Consider the following 23150-nt stretch of genomic DNA (forward strand, 5'->3'; position numbering starts at 1 on the left):
CTTTGTTTACAGAGGACAAGGTCGTGTATGTTAAAACTCCAAAGAATCAACAACAACAACAAAACTCCTGGAACTTATAAAGCACTTGTAGAAAAGTTGAAGGTTATTAGGTTAATACATAAAATTTAACCACTTTCCTATACACCAACAAGGAACAAGTGGAATTTGAAATTAAAAACAAAATACCATTTACATTAGTAAAATAATAAGCTGGCTGAACATCTAAATACCAAAAACATGTACAAGGTATACATGAATAAAACTACAAGATTAAAGAGATAAAAAAAAATAAATGGAGAGACATTCCATGTTCATGGATAGGAAGAATCGATAATGGGATGTTACACAAATTAGGTGAAGAACCGTTAAAATTCAAAGATAAGAAAATGAACAACCCAATTAAAATAATGGGCCAAATATCTGAACAGACACCTCACCAGACAAGGTACACAGATACAAAGATGTTCCACATTACAATTCATTAGGGAATTGCAAATGAAAACAAAAACACTGGGGTGCCTGTGTGACTCAGTTGTTAAGAGTCTCACTTAGGCTCAGGTCATGATATCACAGTTCGTGAGTTCGAGCCCTGCATCAGGAGTTTCACTGACAGTGCAGAGCCTGCTTAGGATTCTCTACCCCACCCCAGCTCTCTCTCTCCCTCTCCTCCTATCCAACTTGAGCACTATCTCTCTCAGAAATAAATAAACTTTATTAAAAAATAAAAAAAAATAACACCATGCAACCATCAAAATGGTGAAAACCCCAAAACACTGAACACAACTGTCGGCAAAGATGTGGAGGAACAGGAAGTCTCATTCATTGCTGATGGGAATGCAAAATGGCAGAGCTTTCCTGTTACTCTCCTGAAAATCTCAGACCCATTTGAGCCTGAGAATGGTTAGAAGAGAGGTTGTTTTCAGGTACTAGACTGTGTACAGGAACAAGAATGATTTTGGAGGGCACAGCATCCTGGTTAACTCTACAGAAAAAAACTGGGTTTCTTTCTGAAAACAAGACACCATCCCTAAGAAGGGATTTCTGGCCCTTGGGGAGATAGGCGAGATAGCAACATTTAGTCAAGAAAATACCACTTCCTGAGATGTAACTGCCCCACTCTCTCTTTCTCTTCCTTCTAAGACGGTGAGGCTGACATGAGTGGTCAAGATAGTGTTGGAATGGAGCACCAGCAGAGTATCTCAGAGAGCTGAAGGGGAAGAATGCATAAGAAGTACTTAGGAGCCCTGACTCATAAATTCTGTTCCCTAACTGCATGGACAAGAATTTGATTTCTTCCTGGACATCTCATATTCAAAGGACCTTGTCATATCTGAACTAGGAACCAGAAATCTTCCATTGTCTTCATGCATCTTCTCCAACATATCTTAAGACAATCACTTTCTGCCATTTGCTTTATATATCTGCTCTCAAATGGGACCCATGATCACTGTTCTTCACCCCTCCTGGCAAGTAGGGTAGATGAGATCCTGTAAGATGAGCTTTGAAGTTGAAAGATGTTATACAAGGTTGGCCCTTCACTAGAGCCTGGTATCACTGTCCTCTGTAAACCTGAAGTGCCCTTCTCTGATCCTGTTTGTAAAGCACTCTTCGCCATGTCAGATGTTGGAACCTATTGAGATTGTTCTTGGTAAAACGTTTGGATCCTTCAGTAACTATGGAAGATGCCAATCATAACTGCTCATTTGACCCTGAAGAAGTGAATTTTTCTGCCAGGCCCATGCAAAGGAATATTCTCTAAGTCATCTTCTTAAAGGAGAATGCACAGGTCCTAGTTCTACTGTCTGCAGTAGGTAGCCATTGGACCTGAAGCTTCAGCTTCCAAGATTGTAATAGTGTAATAATCGTAATAATGATGCCTATCGCACTAACCAAGAAGCCACGTGGAATGGAGGAAAATGATATTAAATTGTTGAGTCAAGTGTTGCAGGAACTAGTTCTGTCCTATTAAACCAGTTATCCTCCCAGGTTCCTATAATGGTGAAAGGATTAACTAGATCTGTGTTCCCCAAACTGGTGTTCCACCAAACAAGCTTGGGAGTTGTTAGGTGGGACTTCCATACACGACAGCATCACCACAAGGGCCTCCAACTCAAACGGGGCTGGTATTCACTGCATGCTTACGCTCCTTTCCTTTGACCTACCCTCCGCCCCCCCCAACACCTCCCGGCTTAGTTTCACACTACACTTAAATGTAAATGCTCGAAGTCTTCCTATAACAAAACATTCACTTTATTCTAACCCACTGTCCCTAAATTTACTTGGATGAATAATACTTTTTGTCATGGAACATCTCTGCACATCTCAAAGTGTTCTCTGAGTACAAGTTTGAGGTTCACTGATGGAGCTAGATTTGTAAGGGCCTTTCCACATCCTTCTGTATGCATCGTCCATGGCAGGAACAGCTCGAGGGCTTGCAAGACTGCCAGGTCTGTGTGAGCATTCAGGCCCTTGTTACCAGCAAGGCAAGTGGTGGAGAGCAGACATTGCAGGGGTTGGACCAGGAGGGGAGGCAACCTGAGTGGAGGTGATTTTCCTGCAGTGCACATGGAATATGGTCTGCCTATTCCAGGGTGAAGATCCCTGAGCTTTGCGTTTGGGCATTCACGAGGATAAAATGATAACCTTGGATATTCATAGGTCCCCAACATATAAGTCTCTGTGTGATCCTTCAGAGCACTTCATGCTTTCTTCCACCTCTTCTGGTCATGTGCAAGACCAGGACTCATGGCCATCACACATCAGTGCAGCACTCGATACCTCAAGAAGAAAGATTACTGAGCCAGTGGATGCCCTGAGGAACCAAAGCTAATGGGCAGGTGGACATGGCAGTTTCTCCTCTTTGGTATACTTTCATTCTTGTGTTTGTTACATACGAGATTGTGTTAGTCTTATGCTTGAACTTAAGATTCAAGGTTGCCGAAGACAGACACAGCCCCTCCCCTCCCCATGCTTATATTTTTATGGGAGAAGACAGACAAAAACAAGTAAACAAACCAAATAACTCTCAGTGGTGACACATGCTATGATGGAAATAAACAGCGCTCAGAGTGGTAAGAGTAGATAGGACTGGTACATGAGTAAAAGGAACAGTGAGCCTTGTGTGAGTGTGGATTTGAAAATGTGGGAGTTTGGAGAGATCATAAAAGAGAATATTGTAGAAGTGCCTCTTTTAAAAAAAAATGTTTAATGTATTTATTTTGAGAGACAGAGAGAAAACAAGGGGGGATGGGGACAGAGAGGGAGAGTGAGAATCCCAAGCAGGCTCTACGCCTTCAGCGCAGAGGCTGACCTGGGGCTCAGTCCCACGAACCATGATATTGAGACCTGAGCCGAGATCAAGAGCCCAATGCTTAACTGACTGAGCCACCCAGGTGCCCCTGTAGAAGTTCCTCTTAAGTGAAAAAATAAGTTTGGAAATACAAAATTCATCCTCTCTTTTAAGGATAAATAGCTATCATGAGGGCTAACACTCCCTCACCATAAAGGATGAAAGAAATGTTTTAAACAAACCTTTATCCTAACTCTTCTCTGTAAATTATTGCTCCTTAAGATACTAATATTTTTTTAATTTAACTTTTCTCAAGTGAAACATATTTTACTTGTACCTTTATGAAATATTAGGGATCCTTCACTTTTTGTTTTTCTTCAAATGCTTTGACACTGTTCCGTTGTTCATACACATCATGGACAAATGCTTAGTGTGACAATTATGATGTTGGAAATCCATCCTTTGCTTAAAATATTCAACCTTAAGCTTTCTTACTAAGTTTTCCCTTAAAGGTGCAGGGTACCCAAATACTATAAAGCTTAATATATTGTGTTAGTGCCAAGATCAGTGCAACTCCACAGTCATCATCCTACCGTGGGAGAAGGGAGAAGCGATTCTGACAGTTCTCCTAAACCTGAAACTCGGAGCTGCTCAACGCCCGTCAGGAGACACAGACGGAGGGCTGCTTTAAAGCAACGTGTGGGTGTTCTCACATGCGCTGAGTCACACAGGAGAGTCTGACACATGCTGGACTGCAGAAAGCACTTCTGCAACAACAGCCCGATTATCACTGCCCACGGCAGATTCATACACGGAGCAATGGCTGCACAGAAGGGACACCGGCAGATGCTTCAACAGCGCTCCAGCCTTGCTCCCTACTGAACCACACAAGAAATGATAAAGGTGACAAGTGTGAGAGGGATTTAGTGACGACAATATGCTTTTGTCCAAATAGGTTTTGGAAACAACCCTAGAAACACCACGTATGAACAAAAAGTTCAACCTTTCCTACTTGAGGACACTCCAGAGACTCCATTCAGGTGAGAACCCACAGAAACAATGGGAGCCCTTCAGCAAATAATCCACTCTGCACACCGGAGGGGAGAGCCCAGAGAGAAAAGCACTAGGCAGTCTTGACCCATGACACGAGTGCAACTGGCCAGGAAATGCAGAAGGTGGTCGGTGAACACTGGTCTGTGCAGTGACTCGATGATTGGAAAGGCCTCTATGGAATTCAAACCACCCGTGTTATGTCAACTGTCCAGGGCGATCTGATCGAAAGGGCTGCCCAGCATTCTTGCTCTCATATTCTCGGGGGGAATGAAACACTCTTCTCACGGCTCCTGTAAAAGCTGATCAACCCTAGCACCTTGGTTCAATTCCAAGCTCTCCTCTTGTCCTCCCCCTCCAGCGAAGACAGCGGAGGTTCGCAAGACCACCTTGAGGTTCCAGATGGAGTCTCCTAAATGGCGGGGAACACTCTGGGTCTGCCATGGACCCCACACTGTGGCCGCTTAGACCAGTGCAGAGAGGAATGAGGATTTCAGGGTTACACTGGTCAACGATCCAGTTCTCAGAACCAAGCAAGGAACCATTATAAAGCTGTGACCAAACCAATTGAAACACAGCAACTTCTGGACTGTCCTAAAATCATTTGGCTATATTTCTGAGAGCCGTAATACTAACATTTGAGGCTAAATCTAAGGTTGTGTGTTCCACTTCATCTTGAACCCAACCTAAATTTTGATTTTCTGTTGCATTTTTGGTTATCAATGCTCAACCCTGTGAAGAAGCAATAGAAATTCCTTCTCCCAACGTCCACACGTCCACCCCACGTTATAAGCGTAAGGACTTGTGGAACACTGTACTACTGGTAATTGGCTAAGCAGACATTCCCGACAGAGGCTTCTCAATTGAAATGTCCTGCTTCTGCTTTCCTGCACAACCTTCCTTCCAACTATCACCTTAGTCCAAGAGGGCAGCCACCTTCCTCTGTACACCAATCAGGGCAAATTTGCTTCTGCCCTAGATCGCGTGTTTTTTTGAGACAAAACTTACATACGATATGCGACGGATAGTTACCAAACAATTCCTTAAAGCCTACTGCACTCACATGAGGAATGAAAGGCAACCCATCCCCTCTCTGTAGCCCATCGATCAATAGAAACGTATCTTATGCACATAAACACTGGAGCACAGGGGAACAGAGAGCAAGGATAGGGGAATGAAGCCAGAGAGGCAGGGAGAGATGGTTGCCTTGTCCACTTGAAAAAATGACCAACCTGGATTGTCTCAGGTAAGAAATCAGTCCTTTGCTATCATGTAAGCTCCTCAGTGTGCCCACCAGTGTTACATTGGCTCAGAGGAAGGCAGATTTCTGTTGAGGGTCAAAGTCCACATGGAACGACACAGAAAAGGTTCCGCAGCTCTAGTAGATAGCTGCCTCTATTTGTATGAGCCAGGTTATGCTGCAGAAACACACGACACCAACACCTCAGTGGTTTAACAAAAGTTTATTTCTCATTCCCATAAAGTCCATCACAGGTCTGGGACATTCTCCAGAACAGCTCCTCACCAAGGGGCCAGGGGGTGGGGTGCTCAGCATTCCAGACTACTTTGACCCTGTGGCCCCTTCCTGTGTGGGCTTCCATGATTGACGCAGACGAGCACTACCGAGTCTTGCACCAACAATGAAAGGCTTCAGCCCAGAAGTGAGGCCTCTGCTCATAACCCATTACCCAAAACTACCTCGTGACCCTGACTTCAAGTAGCAGAAAACCACAACCACTCTCTCTACTCTTCACTAGAATACGAGTCCCGTGAGAGCGGATTTCCAGCTCTTTTGTTCACTACTATCTTCTCAGTCTAGAACAGTGCCTGGGCCCACGAGAGATCCCCATCAAAGTGAATGAATGTAGCACCAGGAAGATGTCCACATGTATCCCGGGATGACACAGTACCAGTAGTCGAAGGATGAGGGCGTTGGGTAAGAGCTATGCAGACGGGAGCTTCAGAGCTGGCTGTGCTTACGAAATCATATTTGAATCATCTTGAAGAAAATAAAGTCTCATTGAGGGCGCTAGACCATCATGAGACTTAAACCATAAAGCACTGCAGTCACAGACCAAATCAGCTAAGCACTATCACCACCAGCAGCGCTCAACTCCTGAAAGGAGTCGCCAATAGCCACAAATGCACCTGCTTCCTAAGTGTAGTCAGTCTGCCCAGCGTATCATGGGGAGCAGGGGAAAGGGAAAGAAACGCACGGTGAGCATCTACTACTGGCCAGGCTGTGGGGTGCTTTTCCTTCACCAGCCCCTCTAGTCCCCAGAATAACCTTGAGACGAAACACAGTTTTCTTTCACAGAGAACGTGGAGGCTTAAGTGTTTCAGTAACGAATCAAGCCACAGGAATGTCTTATAAGCTAGAAACAGACACAACACAACGTCATCCAGTCTGGCCCTGCAGGGATAACACACACAACCATCCTGCAAATCCTACCTTCAGGCCTGACTCATTCAGCTAAGTGACAACCAATGGACGTACCAACTATAGGGTCCCGAACACGTCCCTGTAACCAGACCTTAACTTTACAGGCCTTAACTTCATCATTTATAAGCCATTTGGAAGAGATCATTTAAACCCTTTCCTGATACTACCTAAAAGCTCTAACAGGAATACATGTGAGTCATTGTTGTAGATAAGAGTTTCGGGAAGATCCACAGTGTAGAGATTTTCAGTCATCTATCATTTATCACCTAAGGCTGTCGTTAAATGCTGTGTGCAAAACAGAGACCTGTATACCCTGTCTGACTGATAATAGTTTACAGTGTAAGACAATCAACATGGATGTAGATTCAGCCAACCTTACCCACCACTCAGCAGTTCCCGAACTTTCCTCTTGGGAAACCAATCTTCAGCCACACCCAGTGAACCGCTTCCTGCCTGCAGCACACACTCCTTCCTAAACCTAACCCTCTGCTTTAAAACCAAAAGGCAAATTAAGAAGTAAATAAAAACCTGAGTTGATCCTGAACTCCCATAAATTTCCCTTTAAGCCCCAGGAAAGTTTTAATATTCATGGTTGACATCATCAGAGGGAAAGGTCTATAGTTTCTTTTATTGCAGACAACTCTTCTTTACATGGAATATATAACATGTCTAAAAATTCCAACCCGTTTCCATACAATCTTATTGATATTGGGTCCTTTATCAACCACTACAAATGAGAGGTATAAATTAGTGCACTGGTCCTTCTTCTGACAGATTCCCTACTGGTGAAATAAATAGCATTTCATCACAGTAAAAATGGGGCTAAAAGGATTTAAGAGCTAAGTTGCTAAAATATTTAAGAAGGAAATCAGGGGCACCCAGCTGGCTCAGTGGGTTAAGCATCCGACTCTTGACTTGAGCTCGGGTCATGATCTCACGGCTTGTGAGTTCAAGCCCCGCATCGGGCTCTGCACTGACAGTGCAAAGCCTGCTTGGGATTCTCTCTCTCTCCCTCTCTGCCCCTCTCCACTCACACGGTCTCTCACTCTCTCAAAATAAATAAACTTTAAAAAAAAAAAAAAAGGAATTCAAATGATGTCCAACTCTAGGAACAGGGTCCAATGACAAGGGAGAGGAAGAAAATCCAGTGTAGTTCTTGGATAATTCAACAATAGAACTCATTTTTGCCCCATGGGACTCTTGACATTGGTAAGCCTACTACCTTGAAGGCAATGGTACACAATTAAACAGGCTGGTTATTGCTTTTTCTTTTGGAAGACCATGCTACAGATGTTTCTCTTATATGTGTTTCAAAGTCGCTGGAAAATCAATGCAAAACCAACAAGATGATCACAGAAGACTGATTAATTCAGAGATGTATTTGCTATTTGAAGGTGAATTTGCTGCCAGGTACAATCACAAAATAGTTATATTCCTTACGCAGAATGTTCTTTGAACATCTTTCTTGCAAGGAATTCCCTGAAGATTTACACGTAAAAACGTTAAATGGTACAAAATTAACGCATCCCCTGCAAAGTCAACCTTGACTCTTTTCTGAGAAACATGTTTATATCACCAAATTTTCCATTGATGTAGAATTATTCATGCTTCATAATTTTGTATTTTTTTCATAAACATCAGGGCTCGGCTGTACTTGGTGAATTTCCTCTTTTTGGAAGAAGTAGAAGCGTCCATTCATTGGTGGTGTTTCTGGTGTGTAATAAGGCTTGACTGCCTGCTAGCTTCTCATGCTGATGCTACATGTGGGTTCTCCGGTGTTTAGTAAGGTGAGAATTCTGACTGAATTTCTTTCCACATACATAACACATAAAGGGTTTCTCTCCAGTGTGAGTTCTTTGGTGTGTACGGAGATTTGAATTTTGACTGAAGCTTTTCCCACACCAGGAGCATTTGTATGGTTTTATTCCTTGGTGTATTGATACGTGCTTATTAAGATCTGATTTCCCTCTAAAGCTCTTACCACAATGCTGACATTTATACGGCTTCACTTCAGTGTGAATTTTTTTGTGTTTAGTAAGATCAGAGGTAAGTCTGAAGTTTTTCCTACACTCCTGGCATGTAAAAGGCTTCTCTACTGCACGGGCTTTCTTGTGAAGATCCATAAGTCTCTGCAGCTCATCTTCCCAGATTGCAAGTTCCTTTGTTTGGTTCACTGGAAACTCTTGGTGCCACTTCCCCATCCTGTGTGTATCACCATGGTTTTCTTTGCCTGTTGTTTTCTGGGGAACTTTTGCTCGGGCCTTTTTTGATACTACGTCTCCTGGTGCTTGTATTTCTAAATCAGAAACACATATAGGCTGATGGTTTTCAGTGTCACTTTTGTGCTTTATTCCTGTCAGAATAAACGGAACAGTCAGCCCACTGCACAGCAGAGCAAAACAACTACAGGAAAGGAGAGGAAAATCCAATGATTATTGACCACAAAATACAGACAGACAGAATTTAAAATGTTAAGCCCTGCGAAGGTTGCTATCAAGGCATTTATCGTGTCCCATGGTGTATTTACCTGTAGGCAGCTCTCCAGGACTGTCCTCGAGCTCCGTGGACCCTTGAACCCATGGCTCTTCCCCTTGCTCTAGATACGAGATCACCTTAGGTTTGGGGAGCACAAACAGTGCTGTGAAATGCAAAAAGTGAGATCAAGGACTGGCAACTCGACAAAGGTCCACCAACTCCATACGACTCCAGGAAGAGTAAAGGGCAGTGTACAGCGCTTTAACCCAAGGGTCACATGGGTAGACTCTGTCACACCCGCTATCAGGTTAACACGGTCCTCCATCTGCGGGTGGTACACAAGTGGACACGGAGAGATAAACCTAAGCTGGCTCCACGGAAAGGCGAAAGGGCATGGGAATCCACCCACAACGCCCCTCTCCTGCCACCGAGACCGCCCCATATTAAACAAGATGGCACCCAGCCCGAGAGGCTGCAGGGAATACAGATTCGTTCTATTAATTCTTTAGGATCCGCCCGAGTCTGGCGGAGCCAGGTGAAGGGCAGTGGGCTGCGTTATCACACGCACCAGTGATTCCTGTCATGGGAACAGTAAGTGTTTACTTAGCTCTTGAGCACCACGCACTGGAGAGGGAAGCTTTTTCCCACTCTTAGCGTTCACCGGTTCTTGTCCAGGTGGAAGAAACAGACCAGAATCCCTCAGTGAAACTTTCCTAATTATACACTGCCAAACCGGGAAGTATGCATCACTCGGTCATTCAGGCAATGTGTACTGACTGCCTGTCGTGTGCCAGGCACTCTCCTTGGGCTGATGATACAGTGGTGAGTAAGTCAAAGCACCCCGGTCTCATGGAGCTTACCTTCTACTGGGAGAACGAGACAAGCAAACAGCAATCAACAAAGCGGTCAGCATGGAATAAATGTTTTGAACGAAACTAAAGCAGAATAAGCATTTAAGAGTCTGCTCCTCTGGGGCACCTGGGTGGCTCAGTTGGTTAGGCATCCGTCTCTTGATTTTGGCTCAGATCATGATCTCATTGTTTGTGAGATCAAGCCCTACATCAGCCTCTATGCTACCACAGTGGAGCCTGCTTGGGATTTCCTCTCTCTCTGCCCCTTTCCCACTCACACGTGTGCTCTCTCTCAAAATAAATAAACTTTATTTAAAAAAAAAAAAAGATTCTGCTTCTCTGAAGCTATTTGAGATGAGGTCGTATGGAAGGCCTCTTTAAGAAAGTGATATTAGACCAGAAAGGTAAAAGGGAGAGATTTAGTATGTGGCACAAAATGTGCCAGGCAGAGAAAAGGGGAAGGTAGAAATGTGCGTAGCAAGTTCGAGAAACAGAAAGATCGGTGAGGATCAAGAGGCCTGAGCAAGGGCACAAGTGGCAGGAGACGAGGGCAGGGAGGTGAGTAGGGTCAGATCCTGGAAGATCCGAATAAGCACTTCAGTAAGGTTTGGATTTTATTCTGAACGTGATGAGTCATTATAAGGTGCTGACACGGGAAACGTCACGATTTGATCAGTGTTTAAAAGATTCTGGCTGCTGTGTGGAAAACACAGAGTGGGAGGGCAAGAATGGTGGCCGGCGTACCAGTCAGAAAGTACCAAGGTCAGTCTGGTTAGACATGCTCCTAGCTTAAACCAGGAGGCTAAGAGCACGAGGGAATGAGACGTGGTTGTACTCGGGCTACACTGTGGAGTTGAAAGGACACGGATACGTTAAAATGGGGTACAACATAAGATCACCATAAAGAATGACTGTATGCTCTTTCCTTCTAGGAACTGGGTGAATGCTCTTTACTGAGATGAGAAAAATATGAGAATAGATACGGGGTAGGAGGAAGAAAAATAAATCAGGAAATCTACATAAGATAAGGAATTTGTACTTGCAAAAAGCCCTCCGAGTGATTTGGATTTACCTCTCCCTTGTCCACACATTATCTAGTTGAGAAACAACAGTTACTAGAACACAGCCTCTCACAGGAGTACATTCCCAGTAAGCAGAGAATAGGATAGGTTACTCAACTTCTACCCAACGGGAGAGGGAGATTCTTTACCTAGAGAGATGACAGTCTCATAGTTTTCCCGCATGACATCATTGTAGAGGGCCTCCTGAGTGGGATCCAGGAACTCCCATTCTTCCTGGGAAAAATACATGGCCACTTCTTCAAATGTCAACAAGCTCTAAGGAAGACAACGGGCTTCAGCTCAGTACTTGCCACTAGAGAAGCAGCCCTACCATCTGGCCCACGGTAGACCCTGGGCACTCAAGGAATCAATAGCACTTTTTTTTTTTTTTTTGTATACTGGGAAGGCAGAAAGGAAAAAGACAAGGGACCATCAATAGACTAGGAGGTGCCCAGGTCCCCAAGGAGAATATCAGGGCTAACACGCCTGTGAGCACCTGCAGGGCAGTGTGGGTCATGGGCAGCAGGGAAAGGCAGCCCTCAATGGCTGGACAGCACAGCTCACCTGGGATTTAGGCAAGACGAGCTCAGGTGCCACTGTCCAGTCTTTGGCGTTTGTCTTCTCAGAAAAGGCTAAGATCTGATGAACAGGCACAGCTGTGGGTAGAAAAAAGGCAGAGAAAATTTCTCACTACTGTGAACATCCTTAACTCATTTCCAAAAGACAAAAGATTCTCGGGCGCCTGGATGGCTCAGTCAGTTAAGCCCCCGACTATCAGTTTCAGCTCAGGTCACGATCTCAAGGTTTGGTGAGTTCGAACCCTGCACTGGGCTCTGCGCTGATGGTTCAGAGCCTGCTTGTGGTTCTCGCTCTCTCTCTCTGCCCCTTCCCTACTCACAGTCTCTGTCTCTCTAAATAAATAAAAAAAAATTTTTTTTAATACAAAAGATTGTTTCTTTTAGAACAGATGGGATACGTTTACAAAGTTAAGTGATACCTAGTAGTGACCTTCTCATAGTAAACAAGAATCAAGCATCTACTAATCCCTGAATCTGGTTCCCCAATAGGCTATCTTCAGTATTCACGAAGTCATTAACAGGAAATCTCACTTTTTTTTATGTGATATATATTCTGAGTAGGGCAAAAATTAGAGGTATTTAAAACTGTAGAACTCAGGGGTGCCTGGGTGGCTCGTCGGCCGGGCGTCAGACTTCGGCACAGGTCATGATCGCACAGTCCGTGGGTTCGAGCCCCGCGACGGCCTCGGTGCTGACAGCTCAGAGCCTGGAGCCTGCTTCAGATTCTGTGTCTCCCTCTCTCTCTGCCCCTCCCCACTCACACTCTCTCTCTCACTCTCAAAAATAAATCTAAAAAAACATAAAAAAAAAAAAAAAGAAAAAAAAAACAACAACTGTAGAACTCAGAGTCCATTGTGCCAGAAGAAGAAATGCAAAGGTAGAGATTAGCTTGATGAGTTCAAGCCACAGCAAAATCAGTACGGACAAGATAACTAAGCAGGACAGCAATGGAAGGACATTAGGGTAGGGAGGTGAAGCAGCCACATCTCGTAGGCTCATGGATACCTCAGTAAGGAATTTGGGTTTTATTCTGAGTGTTTATGAAGACATCCTCGAGTTCACAGCAGAGAAATTTCAGGATTGATCGGGACTTTAAAGTCATACAAGGATGAAACATGATTGCGCCCAGACTACACTGCGAAGGTGGAACCCAAAGGACAGTGCTGCGTTAGTAGTAGGGTATGACAACAAAACCACAGTAAAGGATGACCACATTTTTCGGGCCTGTCATATTGCATGATGGTACCTTGTACAGGGATGGGAAATGTAAAAGAGCACATTTGGAAAGGAGAAAGGGATCAATTATTTTAGGATAAAGAATGAGCATGTGCCCTTGAAAAAAGCCCCCTGGGTGATTTGGATTTACCTCTCCCTTGTCCACACATTATCTAGTTGAGAAACAACCAGTTACTAGAACACAGCCTCTCACAGGAGTACATTCCCAGTAAGCAAAGAATGTGATAGATGACTCAACTTCTACCCAACGGGAGAGGGAGATTCTTTACCTAGAGAGATGACAGTCTCATAGTTGTCCCACATTACATCATTGTAGAGGGCCTTCTGAGTGGGATTCAGTAACTCCCATTCTTCCTGGGAAAAATACATGGCCACTTCTTCAAATGTCAACGAGATCTAAAGAAGACAATGGACTTCAGCTCAGTACTTGCCACTAGAGAAGCAGCCCTACCATCTGGCCCATGGTAGACCCTGGGCACTCAGGGAATTAACAGCACATGTTTCTTTGTTTTAAAGTAAGAAGGCAAAAAGGAAAAAAGCAAGGGATCATCAACAGTCTAACAGGTGCCCAGTTTCCGAGGGAGAACATCAGGGCTATCATGCCTGTGAGCGCCTGCAGGGCAGTGTGGGTCATGGGCAGCAGGGAAAGGCAGCCCTCGACGGCTGGACTGCACAGCTCACCTGGGACTCAGGCAAGACGAGCTCAGGTGCCACTGTCCAGTCTTTGGTGATTGTCTGCTCAGGAAAGGCTAGGATCTGGTGAGCAGGCACAGCTGTGGGTGGAAAAGAGCCAGAAGAAATGTCTCTCACTTCTATGAACATCCTGCCCACATTTCTAAAATACAGAAGATACCAATCCTTTCATCAGAGACAGGACACCTTTGCAAGTTATGTGTGGTGTCTTAAATTGACCTTCTCATTGCAAACAAGAACCAATATCTACCGACACCTAGAACAGGCTCCCTGGTTTTAACAAGTGAGTTAATGAAAGAAAAACCCTTTTTAGTTTCCTCTTATGAAATAAATGGTTCTCGATCAGGGGAAAGTTAAACATATTTGAACATGAAGTACTCAGAGAATCCAGTGTAAAGTATATCATTTTTTATCACTATTTTTTTCCTGATACACAATTGTGTTTATATTTGGGCAATTGATAACCTGTTTCTGATCTCAATTCATTCTGTATTTTATGAGGATGGGACGGCTCCTATTTTCTCCAGCTTTCTAAAGAACAGAATTCACGGTGAGTGAATTCACCAGAGTTCAGTGGTGTGGACATTTCTGCACCTTGGGCCAATGCCCAACTTCACCCACCACTGGTCCACTGACACCTGGAGGGAAGTGGGACTTGTCATTGCTGAAGGGTCTGTTTATGGATCTACAGTGCTGAGCACCCAGGAAACGCTCACAACGTCCTGACTGCACAAGTTCCTATCACATTTCCCAGGAATTAGTAATTATCACGTCCTGCCTTACCCGTCTCACGTGCAGGATCAGTTTCTTTATGAGAATTCCAGTTCAGACACTCTTGAAGTTCATGGTGTGGATTCCAAAATTCATTGTGGAACATGCCTATGGGTTGGGAGTCTGCTGCCTTCATCTTGAAGCCCAGGACATCTAGTTTGTCTGAAGAGCACTCCCTGCCCCTTTTTTGAGCTCTTGGACTGCAAGCTAGAAGAAACAATGTCCATCTGTTACCAGAGAACTTACTTCTGCTGGGGGTGGGCGGGGGGCTGATGGCAGAAAGAAAAAACTCAGTAGAGATGTCGAGACGTATGAGATACTATGGAAGCTGACACACATAAGGAGACACTGGGCCACCAAATTTCCACAGGGTACTGACTATGAAATCTTGGGAAATTACAGACACAGAAAAAAGTTGTGGCAACTGTTAACTCTCAAACAGAGTTGCTCCCACCCTTCTGCAGGCAGCACAGCTCAGGGGAACAGCTCCATGTTCTCAGGGTATCTCGACAAGCTTTCTCCTAGACTTAGATCCCTGCCCTCAGGGGTTTCCTGTTCTGTATTCTTCTAGTTTTCATCCCAATTCCACCATCTTCGGTAACTGAAGCCATGGGGGAACTGGACTAAAAATCACTAAGATGATCTTTGTCCCAAAGCACCGAAAGCAGAAAAAACATGCATGTCATTAAGAAAGTCGCATGAAGTTTACTATCTCCTACTCATAATGAGAGAAAAATGAGCAGAAAAATCCTGCCTTACCTTCCCCTTAAAAAATCCACCACCAGACCCTTTGTCTCCTATTATTCAGGTGAAACAAGGCACAGCTCATTGAGAGACAAACGTCCACTGAGGGCTTGGCCTTCCTAAAAATGGTCACAATTCAGGAAAGGTTGGACAGTGAGAACACTTACAGCTTCTGGCTGCAAGGAGCTTGTCCAAAGATTTCACTCTCGTGCTTCCTACCCCACCTTCCCCATGCCAAGGGGCCATCCGGACAACATTCTGAGTTTCTCTTCAATCTTAACGTGTCATCCGGTCTCCTGTCTATAGTAAGGGGGTACAACCTCTCTGACCCTTCATGCTGTCGTGAAGATGGAAGCCCACAGTGCATGGAACATTCCACCTTCTCAATTCCACGGTATGCCTACTGGCAGGAGACCTGGGACAGAGAAGCGACACCAGAGAAGGAAAGTAATTAGGGAAAAAGGAGCCTTAGCATCCCCCCAATTAAGCAACTAGATGCTCAACACTCTCCTTCGGCACCTCTTTGCAAGAACTGTAAGAGGGCACCGTGCACACGACTCGTTCCTGCATTTTTAAATCTCTCCCTACTTCACCCAGAACAGTAAAGGCGGGCCTTAGCTTACAAAATGTTTATCCAAAGGCAAAGTCGTAAAAGAAGAGAGGAGGGGAGTTGGGGGTGATGAGGGTGACCCTTCAGCCCACCTGCCCTTTCTTCCACGGTCACTGAGACCTCCGGGCGAGGCTGAGGACAGTCTCGGAAGCCTCGCTTTCCCTGAGCGATCCCGCGGGAACGGCACCCAAATTCGTCCCGGAAGCCACGGTACTCCCCCGTGGCCGGCTCCCGGCTGCCCAGCATGCTCAGCAGGCACGAGGACGCTGCCCAGGCTCGGCACCCGCAGAAGCAGCCGTCTCCGAGGCTGCACCGCCCGGGTGCCCGGCGCCCGGTGACACCGGCCCCCGAGGCGGGAAAGCCGGCTGCGCGCCCGCCCCGCTTCTGGACGCCCGGCCGGAAAGCCCGCGACCACAAGGCCCGCCCCGGTGACCGACGGGGTCCCAGCGCGGCCCCGGCACCGTCTGCGCAAGGGGGGACAGCGACGTGGCCTTTAGAGCCCGACGGCGGAGTTCCCCAAGACGGTCCGGCTGTCAGGCTCCCGCCGCCGGGCCCGCCAAGTGCCGCCGCCCTCGGACAATGGCTGTCTCGCCCCCGCCCGGCGCGCAGCGACCGGTGTCCCTCGGGAGCTCCGGGACCGACGCTCCCCCCGCCCCGGGCTCACCTGCAGGTCGCCGCCCTCCGCCCCGCGCCGCTCAGAGGCGGGCCCCGCGAGGCACAGGCCAGACCTCAGCACACGCCCTCAGGTCCCCGTCGCCGCCCGCCGCCCATTCGACCCCGCGCTCCGGCCGGAAGCGGAGTGACGCGCTTCCGGGGGAGGGGCTCCGAGCAGCCGCGCCGCGGCCCCAGGCTTCGCGCGGAGGAGGCGGCCTTCCGCCCGGTGCAGCCCTGGCGGCGGGAAAGAGTTAATGCTACCGAGTGTCCCGGCCCGCCGCGGCCTAGAGGGGCCTGTGCGCGGCTCGGCGAGCGGCTGTCGCCGCCTCGCGTCGCCGCTCCGGGAGGCGCTGCGCACCCGGCGGCGCCCGGTGTCCGGGAGCCCCTCCCGGCGAGGGTGCCCGCCCCTGCGCGCGCGGGGCCCTCGGCCTTCCCGGGGCTTCCGTCCCGGTCACGATCGGCGGCCCCCAGAGGGCTCGTCCCTTTTCTGGGCCGCGCGTCCCCCACGACGATTACGTTTTCCTCGTGAGGTAGGTTTCAGCCTGTGAAACGGGATCCATGTGTGTAGTTGTCCTTGACCGGGAAATGGAGGCGCGGCTCGGCCTGGGCCCCACAGGTGACCGACCAGAGCCCCTAGGCTGGGATTTGGGGCCCCTGCGGTCCTGGCGCCCGCCTGTCCGCTACGGCATGCTCCCTGGAGGCTGGGAACCCCCTTTTCATCTGGCCTCCCCTGCAGTCTCTGCCAGAGTTGCCTGGGTAAAATGGGCATTCGTCCCACGGAGAGTTCGGAGTTCGTGAATCCCACCTTTCAGGACCGCAGTATCTCGAGGTGTCGCTGTCTCCTAGTCATCGGGGTTCTTGTAGTGTCGGCTTTCACCAGGCAGCGGGTTACTTACTAGGCGCACGACGTGCAGCCGGTGGTAGAGTCCGCAGGACCAGGTCTCTGATGCACGGAGTCTGGCGAAAGACTGAGGCACTTTCGCGACCATCACTAGCTAGGAAGAGGGAGCCCTGAGCTGAGCGCTGCGGGATTCCAAGGAAGTGAAAGTTGACCCGTGGTTGGGGAAATGGGAAAAGAAATGGGAAAAGGCTTGAGGGATCTGCCCGCCCCCGGGGAGTGGGGCCACATCCACACAGAGAGGGAGAGGGAAGAGCAAAGCCTCGAAAGCTGGGAAAGAGTGGGATGTGAGAAGATCGGCAGGACCTTTTCACTAAGTGTGACTGGGCTACATTTGGAGGAGACTTGCCTTAGAAAAGAAGTTCTCGGGGACCTGCCGCGGAGTGCCTAGCACGGGAGTGAGGAGATGGCACTGATTAAAGTAACTCCCGGAGCATCCCCGCAGGCTTTCCGAGGGAGCTTCTTTCCAGGGCAGTTCGTCTGGAAGGAAGGTTAAGGTGGGAATGAAAATGGGAGATCAGGTCCAGGCCATGATGTTAGTGGTGCTTTCAGATGGAATCGGGAGCCGCTCTCTGATCCTTTTTGCGTGAGAGAAGAGGATTAAACACAGGCGGTAAGAAAAAGCATCTAAGTCACTGGAATGTTTCAAAGCAGGTTCATTTCCTTGGAATCTGAGTCAGGTTGGGACTTAATTTTTTCAAAAGCAATTATTCTTCCCAGGCTTCCAGAACCCGTGGACAGCGCTGCTTGAGATCCTCGCCATCAGGCCCAAGGCTGAGCATATAAATGGCAGCATCTGCTGGCGGTGCTCCTGTGTTCTCTACAGAACTTGTGTGACTTGTGCATTTCTACCCAGGGCCGCACATACACAGTCACGGGGGCCTTAGTTGACTTGTGCTTCATATCTGGCCTCAGGATCAGTATTGGCCTGTGTGTTCCTGATGCCAAGAGGGATTAACTTGCCTCAACTCCTCAAGGCAGACCAGGCCGGCCCCCTGGAATGGATCAGGGACGGGAAAGAAATATACAGATGTCCAGGCTCCCAAGATTGTGAGACACAAAAGATTGTGAGAAACAAACAAAAAAAAAAAAAACCAGTTGGCTCAGGACTGCACTTAGGCCAACTTTATGACCCACCAGAGATCACACACAGGTAGGGCATGTATCTCCCTGGTGGGAATAGTTAGCTGAAGTCTCACCCGAGGGGAGGACTCTCTGCCCAGAACCCTCACTCATTTGGACCCCAACCAGGCAGTTCAGCACAGGGCTCCCCCAGCCAGGAGGTTGGATGTTGTGAGCAGCAGATTCGATGTATGAACACTTCTCTGTTCTGCTCTACACTCTCTCCCTTTGTATGTTTGTTTAATTATGTATATTCAGTCTCCCTTTTAATTAAAGCTTTCCTTCACAAACGAAACTATCGTGAATTACTATTATTCAGAACACCCTGCATGAAACTGACAGGCCTGATTCATACCATGGGTACGGAGTTGGAAGCAGAAGATAGGGAGACAAGTGGGAAAAGAGACCCTGTGAAGCTAGAAGAAACAAGGCACAAACTGGTGAATAGTGAATGAGTGCCAGTAACGATTTTCGTAGTTTGAAATCTGGTGCCAGAGTTGCTCAACCTTGCTGTGCGGCTCACCAAAGTCCCCGAAGACTTTCCTTTTGCAGTCACACTCCCCTGCATAGATAGGCACTGCTTGAAAAACGAAAGTAGAGTTGGGTAGCAATGACAGCAAATACGTACAGTTTGTTCTGAGATACCACACAAGGGCTGTAGTGGGGACGAATGGTTTCGCTGGGTGACTGGCTGGAGATAATGATGCTGCTATTGGCTAATAAATTCACTTTTTCTTTCTCCATTTATACTAGTTATCAATGATTAACTCCCTTAGTTATGGCTGCCTTTTAAAATGTTGCTGATCCGTTGCCTGTTCTGGCTACCCACACTACCGTGAGCCGTTTTCCTTCATGATTACCTTAGTGCTTCATCATCTCTTGAGACCCAGCCGCGCATGAGTGAGCAGCGTGCCAAACATGGTGAGGAGGCTGTGGGTCTAGTTGACGATGCACAGAGTGCGTCTGGGCAACAGGTGAGAACAGGCAACTCAGAACCTGGTGAGTTTAGTTACGAAGTGGGGTGAGGAGCACAGCAATCCCATTGCTGGAGACGTGTTGAGAAATGCACAGTAGCCCCCCGGCACCCACTGCAAACTCTTAGCTATCTTGGGTTGGTCCCATGCCCTTCGTCTATGGGGAGGATTTCTCATTTGCTGAAATAATGTACACACTGATACAGTCAGTGGATGTTTAGGGTCCCTAATACAAAAGTTAAAGCTCAGAACAGTTCTCCAAAAGGCCAGGGAAAGGACACTGTCCCTCACTCAGGGGATCAGGAAAATTAGAGTTGGTGAATTAACATCCAGTCTCTCTTGCCGAAAGGTTCCTCGAGTGCAGATGCTATGGTTATGCAGTAAACAAAGTTGTATCAGAGCTGCTGCCGCTGGGATTGAGGAGTCAGTGTGGGATAGCGATGAGTTTCACACAGTGTGCGCTTGTCCAGGTAGGACTAGGTGTGAGATCCGGTCAGTGTCACGATCTTGTACATTTCGGGAGAAGGGAGCCGTGAAAGGCACAGCACAACGGGAACGTGGCTTTGGTTGTGGGAGACTTGTGGGAAGAAGGCAACTGAGATCGCAACCAGAGGTCCAGGAGAGGCACAGCCTGAAGGAGGCGTGTGGGTCAGAGGAACGCCATAGCCTGAGCACCTCTGCTCAACAGGAACCAGCTGGCTGGATAGAGAGACGGCATGGCTGGAACGGAAGATACCGGTGTCCCCGGTGAGGAGGCAGACGTGTCCTTGGGCTGTGGGAGGGGGATCAGCGAGGGGGCGTAGCATTTCACAGGACCGAGGATTGAGTGGTGTTGACATAATGTGCAGAGGGCAGAGAGTGTGGTGGGGACGCATCAGGGACGAAGCTGAGGAAGTTCACGAAGGATCCGTGGCGTCGGGACAATGAATAACACCTGGGACGGCACGGAGAAGGGCGAGCAGTAGCCCGGGTGTGGAGCCAGAGCTGGGACAGGTGAATGGCAGGAACCCCTATGGGTGACGAGTCATCCTGCTCCAGTTCCCCTTGCCTTCTCCCTGTGGTGACAGTCTCTCTCTCTCTCTCTCCCGCAGCCCCTGCTGTTTCAGAGCCAAGCTCTTCCCAGGAATGCGGACGGGACAGGAACGTGAGGGATAACGCAGCCATGTGAAGCCTGTCTGGGGCACGAAGGGCACCGCGAGCAGAGGGGAGGGACAGCGGAACCTGATGGCACTTGCCAGGACGCAGCGGCCTCTCTGCGCCACGCTCCTCACTCACTCGACAGACAGGACACATCCTACATGCGGACTTAACGAATGAAGGTGGCTCTGAAAGACACAAGTGGCTTTGAGGTGCCTGCCAGACGGCAGACACTGGGGATTGTGCAGTGAACGGGACAGGCATGGTCCGTGGCCTGCTGCAGCCTACACGCCATGGGCAAAGAGAAGACAAACAAACAAAGATACTCCCAGATGAGTGCTCTGCAGGAACGAGCCCTCTGATGTGGTGGAGAATGACTGTGGGCAGCCGGGCAGTGGCACTGCCTCTCCGAGGGGATGTTCACCATATTGTACAATCACCAGCTCTCTCCAGTTCCAGAACAATTTCAGCCCCCAACAGGAAACTGTCCATTAGGAAGTTACTTCTCATTCTCTCTATGGATTTACCTGTGGTGGAGATTTCATAGAAAGGGTATCACCTTCCGCACCTGCCCCTCTCATTTAGCAGGTTTAAGTCTGTATCACCACTTCCATCCTTTTCTTGCCTAATACTCCCGCACATGAGCAGACATGGCTGGCCGTGTATGTGTCTTACAGTGAACCACCGTATACGTTTTGAGGCCGTCCATGGCCACTGCTGCCTTTTATGTTTAATTGAAAACTTCCATTATAGGGTACTCGGTGATTATATTAAAAAAATTTTTTTTAATGTTTATTTATTTTTGAGACAAAGACAGAGCATGAGCAGGGAAGGGGCAAAGAGAGGGAGACACAGAATCTGAAGCAGGCTCCAGGCTCCGAGCTGTCAGCACAGGGCCCGATGCGGGGCTCGAACTCACGAACTGTGAGATCATGACCTGAGCCGAAGTCGGACGCTTAACCGACTGAGCCACCCAGGTGCCCCGATTATATTTTATTTAAAAATTTTTATTTATTTAAGTAATCTCTGCACCCAGAATAGGTTTCAAATTCACAACCTCAAGATCAAGAGTCACATGCTCCTCAACTGAGCAAGCCAGGCTCCCCTGCTTGATAATTTTTAAAAGCCACCACATTATTGAACCCAAATCCTAGAGGAAAACATTCCGTCTTCACGCTGTTTACACTGGCTAGCTTTTATTGATTAAACAGAAAATGGTCTAAGAGGTACATGTGCACAATCAATATCAGTATAAATCTTACCGTTTATTTCTTTTTAATCCTTTGGAAAGTCACTGCTCTCCAGTGTGTGGTTCCCGAGGCTGTGGCGTCTGAGTGTGAAGGGGTAAAAACTCGCCCTGTGCCAGCTTCTGCTCCCCCTTCTCACCCCATCTTCGGGCTGCTTTGATCCCTAGTTTGGTAACTGCCTCAGGGTCATGCACCTCTGCGTGTTCTCCCAAGTTCCATTAATAAGTCAACAAAACAGTTTCCTTAGAATTCTTGAAGGTGGATTTCTGGAAAAGAATATATTATGTTGGTCTGAGAAAAATAAAAGGCATGAGATACTGTGACAGTTTTAGGACTACTAGGGTAACTGGGTGGCAGGGTCAGAGCTTCCCCCTCCAGTAACCTTTTTTTTCTATAATGTGCCCATAGTGCTTTAGAATGAAGAAACCCTTTTTTGATTAAAGCTGTTATGCCAAGAATCTGCTGAAAGGAGCTTCACACACACAGGCCTCACACACAGAGGCCACTGGCGATGGCAGTGGTCCTCAAACTCTAGTGTGCTCGGACTCACCCGGGGGCCGTGTCCAGGCTCAGCTCCAGGGATTCTGATGCAGTGGATGGGGGCAGGCCCCAAGAATATGCATTTGTGACAGGTTCCCAGTGCTGCTGCTGCTGCACTCACAGCCCCCGCTCTGGCTGCTCTGTGGCAGCCGCCCTCCAACAGTCTGTTTTCTCGAATAGCCTCCCAGGAACCTTCCCCAGAGAGGGGTCATTGAGACCAGGAGACAGGCTCTGTGTGGGGAACAGCCGGGGCCCAGGTGAGCTGTGCTTGACCCCTGTTGTCTCTAGAGGTTCTTATTTTGCTCACTCTTACCCCCAACCCCCTTCATCTCAAGATATCAGAGAGGTCATGAGGTCCTTCACCTGGCCTTCCATGCATTGTTTTCTGGCTCTGACACCCAAAGGGAGGTCCACCCAGAGTCCTTGGCCTGGGAATCAAGAGGGAGCTGCCTCTCCTGCTGGCACGATTACAACCTTAATGGATGGGCTTCCACGGGCCAGGAAGTCTGGCTGTCTCAGCACAGATGCTTTTCCCCTTGCCCTTCAGAGCCCAAATACGCATCCGCCAGTCTTTTTCATGGAGTATGTGTCATTTTTCTTATGCAGCTTCTCTCATCGGCTTCCTCAGGTGGCCAGTCAGGCTCCAGCCCAGACTCTCCTCTTCTTTCTCCAGCATGATCCTCCTTTCCTGATAAATCAAGTTCTGGCCAGGTGCTCGCAACATGCTTTCTTCTCATTTGGGCCAAACTCAGGGAGGCCTTTAGTTAGGCTGTGAAA

At 47.9% G+C, this 23150-nt stretch overlaps 1 protein-coding gene and 1 long non-coding RNA gene across 13 annotated transcripts in view; one reads left to right on the plus strand and one right to left on the minus strand.

Moving 5' to 3' along the window:
- The window catches only part of ZNF75A (zinc finger protein 75A), a 61574-nt gene that overhangs the window by 5587 nt on the left and 32837 nt on the right, over window positions 1-23150 (minus strand). For 3 of the 12 annotated variants that reach the window (XM_078440160.2, XM_078440158.2, XM_078440165.2), the window contains 4 exons: window positions 11734-11825; window positions 11319-11445; window positions 9310-9394; window positions 5788-9185 (listed from right to left, as the gene is read on the minus strand). In XM_078440160.2, the coding sequence (XP_078296286.2) occupies window positions 8540-9185; window positions 9310-9394; window positions 11319-11445; window positions 11734-11825 (950 nt within the window). In that variant the 3' untranslated portion in view covers window positions 5788-8539. Of the gene's footprint in view, window positions 1-5787; window positions 9186-9309; window positions 9421-11318; window positions 11446-11733; window positions 11826-13252; window positions 13380-13664; window positions 13757-14459; window positions 14655-16465; window positions 16587-23150 lie in introns of those variants that run through there. The other 9 variants (XM_078440170.2, XM_078440171.2, XM_078440159.2 and 6 more) reach the window with 9 other exon arrangements.
- LOC132688968 (uncharacterized) lies at window positions 16652-22153 on the plus strand. Its single transcript, XR_013552940.2, has 2 exons — window positions 16652-16985; window positions 20541-22153. It is a non-coding gene; the product is annotated as an uncharacterized LOC132688968 (long non-coding RNA).

The sequence above is a fragment of the Panthera onca genome, chromosome E3 (assembly GCF_046562875.1).
Source record: "Panthera onca isolate mPanOnc1 chromosome E3, mPanOnc1 haplotype 2, whole genome shotgun sequence".
NCBI lineage: Eukaryota > Metazoa > Chordata > Mammalia > Carnivora > Felidae > Panthera > Panthera onca.